Below are 12,873 nucleotides of genomic sequence, written 5' to 3'. Positions count from 1 at the left end.
GTGTTGTAGAAATTGAGTTGTCAAAAAAGATGTAGAGTCAATTGGACAGAAATAAGGAGTAAACAAAAGAGACTGCATTATGCCAATGCAGTCTCTTTTGTTTACTCCTAAGTAGTATCTGTTATAACGGATTTTAAACGATCTATTCTAGTTGAAAGCCTGAAAAAATTCCTACTTTTTAAATTCCCAATTAAATAATACTAAATTGGAATTAGGGCATAATTTCCATTGAAAACCTGGAAAATGTCTATTTTTTCTTTAATTTCTAGTTAAATAAAATCCAAAATCCTTAGAATTCTTGAAATTTTCAATAATTTTAAAGTATCAAAATTTTATTGAAAAATGTTGATGATTTTTTAACGAATTTAACGATTCTAGAGATTATTTTTTTCATACCTTCATACAAGGAATATCCTTAAAATCTTTGTTGATAAAAACCCTAAAAAAATCAATGTATTAATTTTATGGCTAAATAAAACCCAAAATTCTTAAAATTTCAAAGATTCAAAACTTTATTGATAACTCGGAAAAAAAATCAATTTTTTAAACTTCTGGATGAATAAAACCTACAATCCTTGGAAATTCGAGAATTTCAAGGATTTAAAACTCCCTATAAAAGTATCTTAAATTTCTGGATACGTAACACCCAAAATCCTTCGAATTCTTGAACTTCAAAGATTCCAAGAATTTAAAATTCTATTTAAAATTTAAAAAAAAATCAATTTTTTAAATTGATGGATAAATGAAACCCATGATCTTTGGAATCCCTGGAATTTCAAGGATTCAAAATTCAATTACATACCTTAAAATTTTTTGTTTATTTATAGATAAATAAAAAACAAAATCCTTGGAATCCTTAAAATTTCAAATATTCCAAAGATTCAAAACTCTACTATGGAAAAAATTAATTTTTTTAAACTTCTGGATACATTAACCCTACACTTCTTGGAAATTTGAGAATTTCAAGGATTCCCTTAAAAAAGCTGCAGAAATAGCAATTTTTTTAATGTCTGGTTAAATAAAACCTAAAATCCTTGAATTGTTCAAAATTCCAAAGAATCAAAATTTTTTTGAAACCCTGAAAATAATATACATATATCTTAAATTTCTGAATACATAACAAATCCAACATTTTTGGAATTCGTGAACTTTATAGAACTAGAACAAAGATTTGAAGAATTCAAAATTCTCTTGAAAATCTAAAAAAAAAAACAATTTTTAAATAACTATCTTGGGAATCCTTGGAATTACAAGGATTCAAATATCAATTACATTCCTGGAATTTTTTTGTTTATTTATGGATAAATAAAACCCAAAATGCTTGGAATCCTTTAAATTTCAAATATTCCAAAGATTCAAAACTATCAAAAACCTGGAAGAAATTCAATTTTTTAAATTCTGGATAAATAAAACCCAAAATCCTTGGAATTTCAAAATTCCCAATATTCAAAATTTTACTAAAAACATGGAAAAAAATCAGTTTTTTTTGTTTAATTTCTGAATAAATAAAACCTGAAATTATTGAATGCCAAAAGTCACTTAACCTTCACACTTTGTAAATAAACATTTTTAGGTTATAATAATAAAAACAAAATAAATATTTAAAAAAAAAAGTTTAATTTAACTACTTTACATAAAATAGATTTAATTATTTTATCGTATCAATAATCAGATCTGGTGTTTTTTGTGGGTAAATTAATCCAATGCTATAGAAAACTATTTGTTTCTTGCCAACGTTTCGCATTACAGTAGAGTCTCGATAACGTGAACGTCCCATAACGTGAACATCCCTAAACGTGAACAGCCTAATTGGTATTCAGCCTATTCTAAAACGTGAACGCCAAAAATATCTCGCCTCTATAACGTGAACAAAAAAATATTTATATCGTTTTACCGTTTTACCCGTAGACATTAAGCAACTTTAGTACTAACTTAGTGCTTTTACATATCCCCGCCAAATTGTATATCTTGTTTGTACATGTTTGGAAGATATATGAAATTTGCGTCTTATTCAGTGTTTGTTCGCCGATCAATACGAAACAAGCACGATGTCTACTAAGAAAGTAAATTATTTAACTCTGGAAAAAAAGCCCAACTCCTGTCCGATGTTAGTAGAGGTTGCGGAGTTACCTTTTTAACAAAGAAGTATGGAATAGCCAAATCCACGGTGTGTGCAATTAAGAAGAAAAAAGTCCAAATTACTTCAACAGTTGCCTTGACTTTTTCTGGACCAGGTAAACGAAAGTCTCTTAGACCTTCTGAATATCCATTAATGGAAAAAGCTTTGTATAAGTGATTTTTGCGACAACGAGAGAGGAATGCACCAATAAGTGGTTTAATTTTAAAAGAGAAAGCCAAATATTTTCACGAAAAACTGTACGACAAAAATTCCACTTTTTCTGCGAGCTCGGGGTGGTTGCAAAAGTTCAAGAAAAGATTTGGCATACGCTTCCTAACAATAACTGGTGAAAAACTATCTTCTCAGCCCGAGCTAGTTTCACCATTGTTACGTAAACTTGAAGAAAAAATCAAGGACCTAAACTTAAACTATAACCAAGAGTACAACGCCGATGAAACCAGCTTGTACTGGAAGCTTTTACCCGGAAAGACTTACGTATCCAGTAAAGAAAAAACTGCCCCTGGAAGAAAAACAGCCAAAGAAACAATAACGTTTCTAGCATGTACAAATGCGACTGGACTACATAAATTGACTCCTTTGGAAATAGGGAAAGCTAAAAAACCACGAAGTTTTAAGAACTCTTACATTCCTGTACAGTACAAAAACTCACAATCTGCATGGAGGAGAAATTTTTGTTCCTGAGGTAAATTTTCTGCCATAGCTATACGTTTCAAAATTAAAAGTTTGTTTTAATTTTAGGTGAGAAAGTTTCTTAAGAAACAAGGTCTCTCTGGAAGAGCACTTCTTTTATTGGATAATGCCCCCAGTCATCCCCCAGTAGAGGAACTTGTATTTGATGATGGACTAATTCAAGTTATGTATATGCCTCCCAATGCAGTTTAGGTTGACTAAACTGCATTATCGCTCCATGTTTTGGGCAATGGTTGTAGCTAATAAATCTAAGACATGAATGTCATTATCAAACAATACAACCTCAGGGATGCTATTTTAAACTTATCACGAGCATGGAATAAATTAGAACCAGCAACCATTAAAAAGTGTTGGAAAAATATTTTCGAAAGCCAATGCAATGATGATCGTGAAGACACAATACCCTTGGCAACTCTTCGTCAAGAATTGCTAAGCCTGAATAGCATTGTAGAGACTAACCTCAATTTATTAGAAGAAATTGATCCAGGGCAAGACTTCGAACGTGGAGATATCGAAGAATGGAATAAAGATGACTTCGTTGAACATGATGAGAATTGTACTGCAGTGTCTAATGATTCAGAAACCGAACAGGATCAAGATCCAGAGGTTTCTCAGGCTATGGATAAAGTCACTCACGTTGAGGCAGTTCGTATATTTAACAGAGGTCTAGAATGGGCGGAGCAAAACAATGCCGACTTCGAGGATATTCAGTCTTTACACAAATTACGTGAATGTGCAACTATTCTTTCAAACAAACAACGTATCAGTCAAACTAAGTTAGATAACTTTTTCCTAAAAACAACGGATTAAATATAAATAATGTACATTGTACTTACTTACATACATATACTTACCTATATAATAAATATTTTTTTCTTTATACCATTTATAAACATATACATATACATTTTCAACTATGTATTACTAACTGTATAACATGTTTTTGTTTGATTTTCCAATAAAATATATATTCAAAGTACATATACGTGTTAGTTTATCATGCGATTAACTTTATTCAGTAACATGAACTCCTCGAAAACATGAACACAGTCATCCCTAATTAGTTCACGTTATCGAGACTCTACTGTATATTTAATTCGTCTTTAGGGCTCTATGACATGCATACTATCATTTACGGATACTTTTTTTTGTAATAAATATTTTATTTAAAAAAAAAATCATAACACCCTCTCTTTCTATTTATTGTAGAGCCCTGAAGATGAATTAAATAGAATTCGATACGTCGGCAAGAAACAAACAGCTTCCTTTAGCTCTTGACCAACTTATACCCCAAAAAAGAAATAATGTGATTTAAAATTTTGGTCACTAATTCACACACCTTCAGTCAGTTTTTTGCCGCCATAATATTATTAAATTCATAAAAAATCAAAAGTAATCAAACTTCCCTCGTATATCACTTTACCAAATTGAACTAATCGAACCGTCCTCATATTTCGGTGAACCGTTATGCAACCCGCCATATTGTTATTATAACAGACATACGTTTAGCTGGAAACCGTTTATGTACCGTTGACCTAGAAAAGGAGAGCGCTAACAGAATAGTGTCTGATTTATTTTCATTTCTTTCATACTTGTCACTTTGTCTTTGTGCAGAATTTATTCTTGATTTATTATTATTGTTTGTATGTTTTCTTTGAATTTTATTGGTTTTTCGTGCATTTTTTTTTATCGCGAGCGTAAGAGAGTATTATCGTTATTTTTTTTAACAATATAATCATGTTTTTCGGAAGGTAGGTCATGTTACTTTTTAATACATATTTATATATAGATAGGCATATTTTTAAAATTATTAATTTATTTATTAATATTGATATAACCTATTATACAATACGGTCTATGAATTATACATTGAATTCCAATGATATACAGGACGCTCCAAATATTATAAATTCTCAAACCCGCATTTTTTGTATCACAGGTAATTAATTTAATTATTGAAGTATGACAATTAATTATACAAAAATTATGTTATATTAGTAAGAAAAATACAATTTCCAAAAGATCCTGTAATTAATAGGACAATTATCAAGTTTATACGGGCAATTAAACGAATTAAGAAAGGGATTCCACCTTAAGATTGAACAGGTATTTACCATTGCCAACCTAGGAATTTAAAAAAAATGGTTGACTTGACTAGTTAAACAGTTACAGGTGTACACGGTAGTTTAAAGCGGTTTAAAGCCGGATCATCTACCTATTTAAATTGATTTAAGCTAAAGCGGTTTACGGGTGTTTATACACGCGAATTATGTTAAACCGATTTCCACTAAACCATACTTTAAGGTGCTCGTATAAACTTAGTGTAATCGAAACTCCTCATATCCCAAAAAAATCTGTTATGATCATCTCAGTCTGATATTTGAATTTGTCAGAATGCACCGGAATGATGATTTAATTCAATCATTTTTCCTCGTAGACTTATGGCCGAAGACGAGGAAGGATACAGAAAACTTATCGACCAGAAAAAAGACAAACGTCTGGCGTTCCTTCTCTCTCAAACCGACGAATACATCGCGAGCCTGACGGAAATGGTGAAGCAACATAAAATCGAACAAAGAAAGAAGCAACACGAGGAAGAAAGGAGGAAGAAGGTAAGCAATATTAAGTAGCAAGAAATTTTTAATTAATTGCAAAAATTCTGGTGATGAATGATTTCATCTACTACCCAGTTTTAATACTTATTTAATTATTTCCATTTCAAAACTGCTAACGAGGCTTACCTAAAACTTTGTAACGATATTCCTCATTTAAATATATAAAATTTAAAAAACTGGAATTTTATTGAAAAATTCTCAAGTTCACTTTTAGAGGAATGCCAGTAGGCGCAGATCTTTTCCCTTCAATGATTTATAGTGTTTTTACCGGTCGTTTTGGTGTGAATTAAAACACTCGATATACAGAAGTAGCCAACTGATTTACTAAAACACGAGAACTATAATTGAATCGTGAATTTCGAAAAGGACTCGACTCGGATTTTGATCAAATTTGACTTTTCCGCAAATTTTTCAGGTTCAATAGTAGGCCAACATTTTATGAAGGAAAATGGCTCATATCTGATTTTGTTCTTACAAATACGGACTCGTGGTTTTAGGACGAACGAAAAGGACTCATCTCAGCGAGAAGGCGGAATTAGTCCTACTCAGATTTTGTCCTACGGTCGATCGGAACGGTTCGGCTTTTCCTCGAAAATCCTGGGTTTGTATTTCGATATAGAAGCAAGGATAGGAGGTATTTATATTTGACAACGCCGTATTTACGAATTTCGGCAGCTAAATAGCGACCGATGCGATGGATTGTCTGTGTCGCAACTGTTAATAGCTAGATGGCGCACGCGGGCGGCAACTGTATTATTAACTTATATGGAAATATGGGTTATTCTGTATAGTATATACAGGGTGACAATTTCAAGAGTAGCCATGGCTTATAATTTTTAAACCGTAAAAGATATAAAAAAATGCTTAAAACCGTTTCTATAGTAACAAGGGGGAACCAAAATGATGAATTTTTTAGGGATATACTATCATCCCCCCAACCCCCAGAGCCACCCCCTTAAAAATTTTAAATTGGAAGGGTAGTCGAGTGATACCTTGTTTGAAAGGTCTATTAATTCCCTATATTATGCGACCCTACTTATAATAATCAATGCATTTATTTTAGAGTTATGCCAATTTTAATATTTTATTAAAGGTTATTTAAGTGTTTTTTAATTTCTTATAAAATTAACATATTTTGAAAATGTCATAAAATATTTAACATTTGAACATTAGTACAAATGGTTAAGAACTAGGAAAACACTCTGCAATATTGCGTTTATTCTATTTTTAAAACAATAAAAATCTGCATTGAACTTTAATTATTTTATTAAATGCTCAAAGTGGCTTCCATTATTTTGCAAGCAAAAGTACAATCTGTTTTCAAACTCTTGACGAACATTTCTAAAAACTTCAGTTGTTAATAATCGGCACTCTTGTGTAATTCTTTGTTTTAGCTCCTCAATGGTGGCAGGCTGCGTTTTGAAAACGACCGATTTTAGGTGACCCCAAAGAAAAAAATCGAGAGGGGTGAGATCTGGCGATCTTGGCGGCCACTCAATAGGTCCTCTTCTACCAATCCATTGGTCCGGATAATGATTATCTAGCCACTCTCTAACAGGCAATACATAATGTGGTGGGGCCCCATCTTGTTGAAAATGCAATAAATTTTCATTAAGAACAAGATCTCCATTTTCATCCCTTTGGTTTTCCAATTCCGTTATTACTAAAGGCTCAACAGTTGTTTCTAACATTTCAGCATAAATTTCTCCATTTAGATTATCATCAATAAACAATGGCCCAATCATATTATTCCCTAGAATTCCGGCCCACACATTTATTTTTTGGGGATATTGGGTGTGCCCTTCCCTAAAAAATATGGGGATTCTCATCACTCCAGTAACGGCAGTTTTACTTATTAACGTTACCGTTTAAATAAAAAGTGCACTCGTCACTGAAACAAATGTTTTTTATAAAACGTGGCTCATTTATTATTTTTTGGGTCATTAATTCACAAAATTCGATCCGCCTATCTGGATCGTCATCACCAAGTTCTTGAACAATCTGTAGCTTGTAAGGATGGAATTTATTAATTTTTAATATCTTTCGTACTGATTCACGAGACACTTCTGTGGCAGCTGCTGCTTGACGAGTCGACATACCAGGATCCATAGCAAAATGCCCAAGAACCTCAATCTGAGTTGCTTCATCCAGTATTCTTGGCTGATTTTTCTTTATATTACCTACAAACCCAGTTTCTTCAAATTTTCTTACCAACTTCTGGATGTAATAATGCCCAACCTGCTTATCTGGGTGCCTCTCATTAAATATTGCGGCACTTCTACGAAAACAGCGATTTTGAGAACCATAAATAAATATCATTTCAACTCTTTCGGCGATCGTATAAACCATTGTAAAAATAAAACTAGCAGTGAGAGAACTTTAAATCACAAAAAGAACCACGATATTACTAACCAAACCAAAAATTGAACATTTTAAGGCAAAATTTAAATAAACAAAAAACAACAAATATTTCGAGAATGGCAGGCATCGAAAATTTTCCTTTTTTTTACATCGCCAAATACCATTCCGACAATTCAATAATTTCAGTATAAGTGTACTATTTATTGGAGTTTTGTTTTGGCTTTTAACTTAAAACATTTTGGTGCATTGAAAATGATTTGAAATGGTTGCATTGATTTTAATGAGTAAGACGGCAAAATATAGGGAATTAATAGACCTTTCAAACAAGGTATCACTCGACTACCCTTCCAATTTAAAATTTTTAAGGGGGTGGCTCTGGGGGTTAGGGGGATGATAGTATATCCCTAAAAAATTCATCATTTTGGTTCCCCCTTGTTACTATAGAAACGGTTTTAAGCATTTTTTTATATCTTTTACGGTATAAAAATTATAAAGAGCATATTGGTCATAAAACTTCGATTTTCCTCATAATTATATTGTCTATTTTATAATAATTTGTATAAGTATAAAACTGATTTAATTTTAAATTTAAATTTTATTAAAAGTTTCATACCTTCTGGCTTCATTAATAAATTCTTGATCAAAAAATCTTTGATTACCAAATCCTTCCATCTTTGCAACACACACACACACACAACAATAAGTTCTAGGTTGAACGGCCTTATTCGCTGTAGTTGTTGTATGGTTGGTATCACATTCAATTTCACACAGTATCCCCCTCCCTGAACTGAATACTGAATTTCGGTCACATTGCTAAGAATATTTTAGAGTTCTGACAACACTGTTTTTAACCGTTCGGCCGGATTCGGAAACGTAGGACAAATTCCGAGTAGGACCAATTCCGATCCCCCATCTCAGCGAGATGAGTCTTTTTCGTAATGCATTGCGACGCGTTTAGTAAATGAAGCGAACCAAAAAAGGGGATTTCTTATTTTTATAAGACGTGAATTTTATTGGAGTATAGGCATCGTAAACATCGCTTTACGACAGTGTACGTCTAGTTTGTCATTTGAATTAGTAAACAATCACATATTTTGGGTACTGTTTTGTTCAACGTTACTAGTTTTTTTCTAAACAATGAGTGAGAGAGCAGATACAGGAGTAGAGAAAAAGAAGTGAGGAGTAAGAAATAGTAAAATGTATAAAAATGTAATGATCAAAAAAGCCAAAGTTAAGGAACTTGCACACACAAACCACGTGGGTAAAAATATTCCTTGTAGGAAATCTGGGCCTAGTTGTAGGTAAGTGTATACCTATGTTTTATTACATAATTAAAAAATAATAGCAGATGTGTATAGAGGTAGATAAATAATGTTATTTATTTAGTAGGTAGATATTATATTCAATATATAATATATACAAAAATGAAAAAATAGTTTTATCTTTGTAGGTGCATTCGAAAATGTTTCGATATTTCCGATGATGCCAAAAAAGCAATATTGAATCGCATAAATTGTTTTAATACCAAAGATGAACAGGACATATATATTTAAGGGTTGATGGAGGCGTTCCCTGTGAAGGATACTTCTAAACGTCAAGAAGATAAAATTAGTAAGCCAAAGAGTTACTCATATAATAAGTATTTTATCGAAGCAGATGGAAATAGAAAGGAAGTATGTAAAGTAGCCTTTCTAAACTTGCATGGTGTTACCGACAAGAGAATAAAGAGAATTCGACTACTAAAAATTGCAAATAAAAGCCCCCACGATATGCGAGGAAAATCTGCCGGGTCTAGAAGCAATGTAATGCCCGCAGAAACATGTGCCTTAATTCACAACTTTATCGAGTCAATACCTGTTAAAGAAATTCACTATTCAAATAACATTGTAAAAAAATACTTATCATCTGTTTTGAATGTGACAATATTGCATGAGAGATTTTCGGCAAAATATCCAGAAAGCAAAGTAAATTATCAGTTTTTTAGAAATTATTTCAATGTAAATTTTGACTTGGCATTTGGTAGGCCACAAATTGATGTGTGCTCAAAATGTGAAGAAATTAGCGTTAAGCTGAAGAATCCCCATTTAAACGATAATGTCAAGAGGGTCGCCAGTGCGGAGCTCATCATACATAAGCGTCGGGCATCAAAGTTCTTTAATAAAGCCAAAGCTATTACATAAAAATGTAACGAGAACGGCAGTACCATTTTCGGATTGTCTTTCGATTATATGCAGAATCTACCACTGCCAGTACTTCCAGTCCAAGAAGTGTTCTATTACCGCCAACTTTGGGTATACGACTTCTGCGTACATAATATGAAAACGGGAAAGGCAACTTTGTTTTCCTATCACGAGGGCCAAGCGTTGAAGGGACCAAACGAAGTAGCTTTGTTTTTAAATGACTTTATATGTAAGAATGTTCCTAAAAATATTAAAGAATTACATTTATTCTGCGACGGATGTCCTGGGCAAAATAAAAATAATACCATAATAAAATATCTTATCGCTTTGTCACTTACTCGAAATTTAAAAGTTTTTCTTTATTTTCCCCAAAGAGGTCATTCCTTTAATGACTGTGATAGAGATTTTGCAACCATAAAGCGTAAGATTAGAAGAGAAGATCGTTTATTTACTCACGAGCAGTATACGAATTTAATACTCAGTAGCAGTAAAACAGACAAATTTTGTGTAAAAACGATAACTTATACCGATATCATTGATTTCAAGGCATGGTGCAAAGTACACTTTAAAGCAAAACCGTTATCAGAAAGATGCTATGGAAAAAAACTGCCAATAAATAACTTAAAAATGACTGACTTGAAAAAGTTGAGGCAGTATATAAGACTTTTACGATAGTATTCTGAGCTGGCCGACTACTGACAGAGAAGCAGGAGCTGACATCGAACAAGACTTTTAGCAGAGTTACTTTTTATTTGTTATTATTTTCCAAATAAATTAACAAAAAAAAATTTTGATCTTTAAGGATTTTTTAAAGTTTTTTGTATCTTTCTTTAAATAATAAAGTTGAAGTTTCTTTATTAATGTTCTTGTGATTATATAACCTCTCAAGTGGTGCTTAAATTTCGAAAACGGCTCATCTCGGAAAATTCTAAAGTCCATTTTCTCCATGTATACTTATTTGAAAAGAAAAAAAATTGGCAAAGTTAAGACGTCAAACAAAGGTTGTGAATATTAGGAAAATTCATATTTTCGTAGTTCTAATCTGTCAGAAGCAATTCAGTTTTTAGCTTTTCCTGGAAAATTACGTTTTTGCGAGATAAGCCCTTTTCGAAATTCACGATTCAATTAGACAATTGGCTTTTGTATGCAGATTTTTTTTTTGAAGAATGGAAGTACCAAAGGTACTAAGTGCCAAAATCTAAGTTGCTTGTTTGCATTTAAACATTTACGGATAATAAATTGCAGTGCAAACATGGAAGATGTACAAGAAAAGTCTAAAGGAAGGCACACAAAAATATAGAGAAGTGGTGGTTACATACAAACTGATTCCTCTGACAAATCAGGTAGCGTCCACTCGCTTGGCAACAGAAACTGTTTTAACTAACTTGACAGTTTGTCGTGCCTAATCGGACCAATCAAAATGGTAGAAAGGCGGGAAATCAAATTTCATTTAATCTGATAGTCTTATTATTTAAGTAATATCTAAAGCAAACGCCTAATCAAAAAGGTTACTTATAGATAAAGGAGCATTTTTGATTGGTGTTCAGCATCAGATATTGATCAGAATAAAAATAAAATTCTTTATCTTTATTTTACATATCTATATTATAAATGAGTTAATTTACGGCAATAATCAATTAACAATAGTGTACTATATAACACCAATTACACAGTGGAAATAAAACAATGTTTTGCTTTTTATTTAATTTTTCTGAAAAAAAAAAACGGAAAATGATATGAGTAATTCACAATAATTTATTATAACAGACTTTATATAAATTAGAATTAATAATGTTTAAAAGTATTTTGTTAGCACTGTTAGAACTACCTTAATTTTTACATAGATTTAGCAAAGGTTGTGAAGATTTTTGTGCTATACATCTGAAGACATTACCATTAGGTTAAGAATAACCCTATTTTACTAATACAAATATATATTCAATAGAGGATGAATTATCCTTGTTTCTGTTTCCTAAAGTAAAATTAAACAGATTTTAAAAAACAGTATTATCCAAAGAAACATTATAACAAAAAATTTTATAACAGTATTATCCAAAGAAACGATATATTTATCTACAAAACAGAATAAAATCTTTGAAAATAAAAACAACTTATTTTAGTATAAACATATATAACTTACATAGTATATATTTATTCGTCTCTTATAATACTTACATTTCATGAAAATAAAAAGAAACTCAAAAAAACGCAAGTTAAAAACACTGTGCAGAATGGTAATATTTGTTTTAGTATTCCTTGCTCTGCATGATGTTTTTGAGCCAATAAAGTATACCTTTCTAATAAGTGGTTCACTCTCATTGAAAAAAGGAAGCGTGTTATGAAGGCAATGGTGCCAAATGGTTTACATGATGTAATAACTTCCGCAAAATATAACCCACCATTCGAAGTTATTGACATGTCTGTAAACGGATTTTGGGATATAACGGAAGCTGCTGACACTAAAGCTTTAAATATCAATAAGGCAGAACAATAAGGATTAATCATAAAAATCCAACAGTACTTCATTTAAAAGAAACTTGCTCCAAAGTAGGAGCCTGGAAGAAAATCAATGTATTGAAAAAAGGAAAAACCAGTGATGATTTAAAATCTACAGAAATATTTTTTTTATCTCCCGAGAATAAGATTTCCGCTAATAAAAGAAAATCTCTATTATCTATGACTCCCTACCTAGAAAATCCTGAACACAAAACATTTTATGGCACTTATGAATGATAAAATATATGTTTTGATTTAGTACCTTTGGAGGAATTATAATTAATCGATTAAAAGAACTTACCTGAAGTTCGATCGTAATTATATGAAGGTCCAGTCCTCAATATTACAATAATTGTTTACTATGTAGATGTTTAAAGTCGGAAGCCGAAAA

At 31.6% G+C, this 12,873-nt stretch overlaps 1 protein-coding gene across 8 annotated transcripts in view; it reads left to right on the top strand.

The window, feature by feature from the left end:
* The window catches only part of LOC126745399 (ATP-dependent helicase brm-like), a 147,914-nt gene that overhangs the window by 62,952 nt on the left and 72,089 nt on the right, over positions 1 to 12,873 (top strand). For all 8 annotated transcript variants that reach the window (XR_007663538.1, XM_050453230.1, XM_050453229.1 and 5 more), the window contains one exon: positions 5,268 to 5,442. Coding sequence is in view for 7 of the 8 variants with exons in the window: in XM_050453230.1 (XP_050309187.1) it covers positions 5,268 to 5,442 (175 nt within the window). In the remaining variant the exon portion in view is untranslated. The remainder of the gene's footprint in view (positions 1 to 5,267; positions 5,443 to 12,873) is intronic.

Source organism: Anthonomus grandis, chromosome 15 (assembly GCF_022605725.1).
Source record: "Anthonomus grandis grandis chromosome 15, icAntGran1.3, whole genome shotgun sequence".
Classification (NCBI taxonomy): domain Eukaryota; kingdom Metazoa; phylum Arthropoda; class Insecta; order Coleoptera; family Curculionidae; genus Anthonomus; species Anthonomus grandis.
The sequence above is the reverse complement of the archived record's forward strand: the minus strand, read 5'-3'. Positions and strand labels throughout refer to the sequence as shown.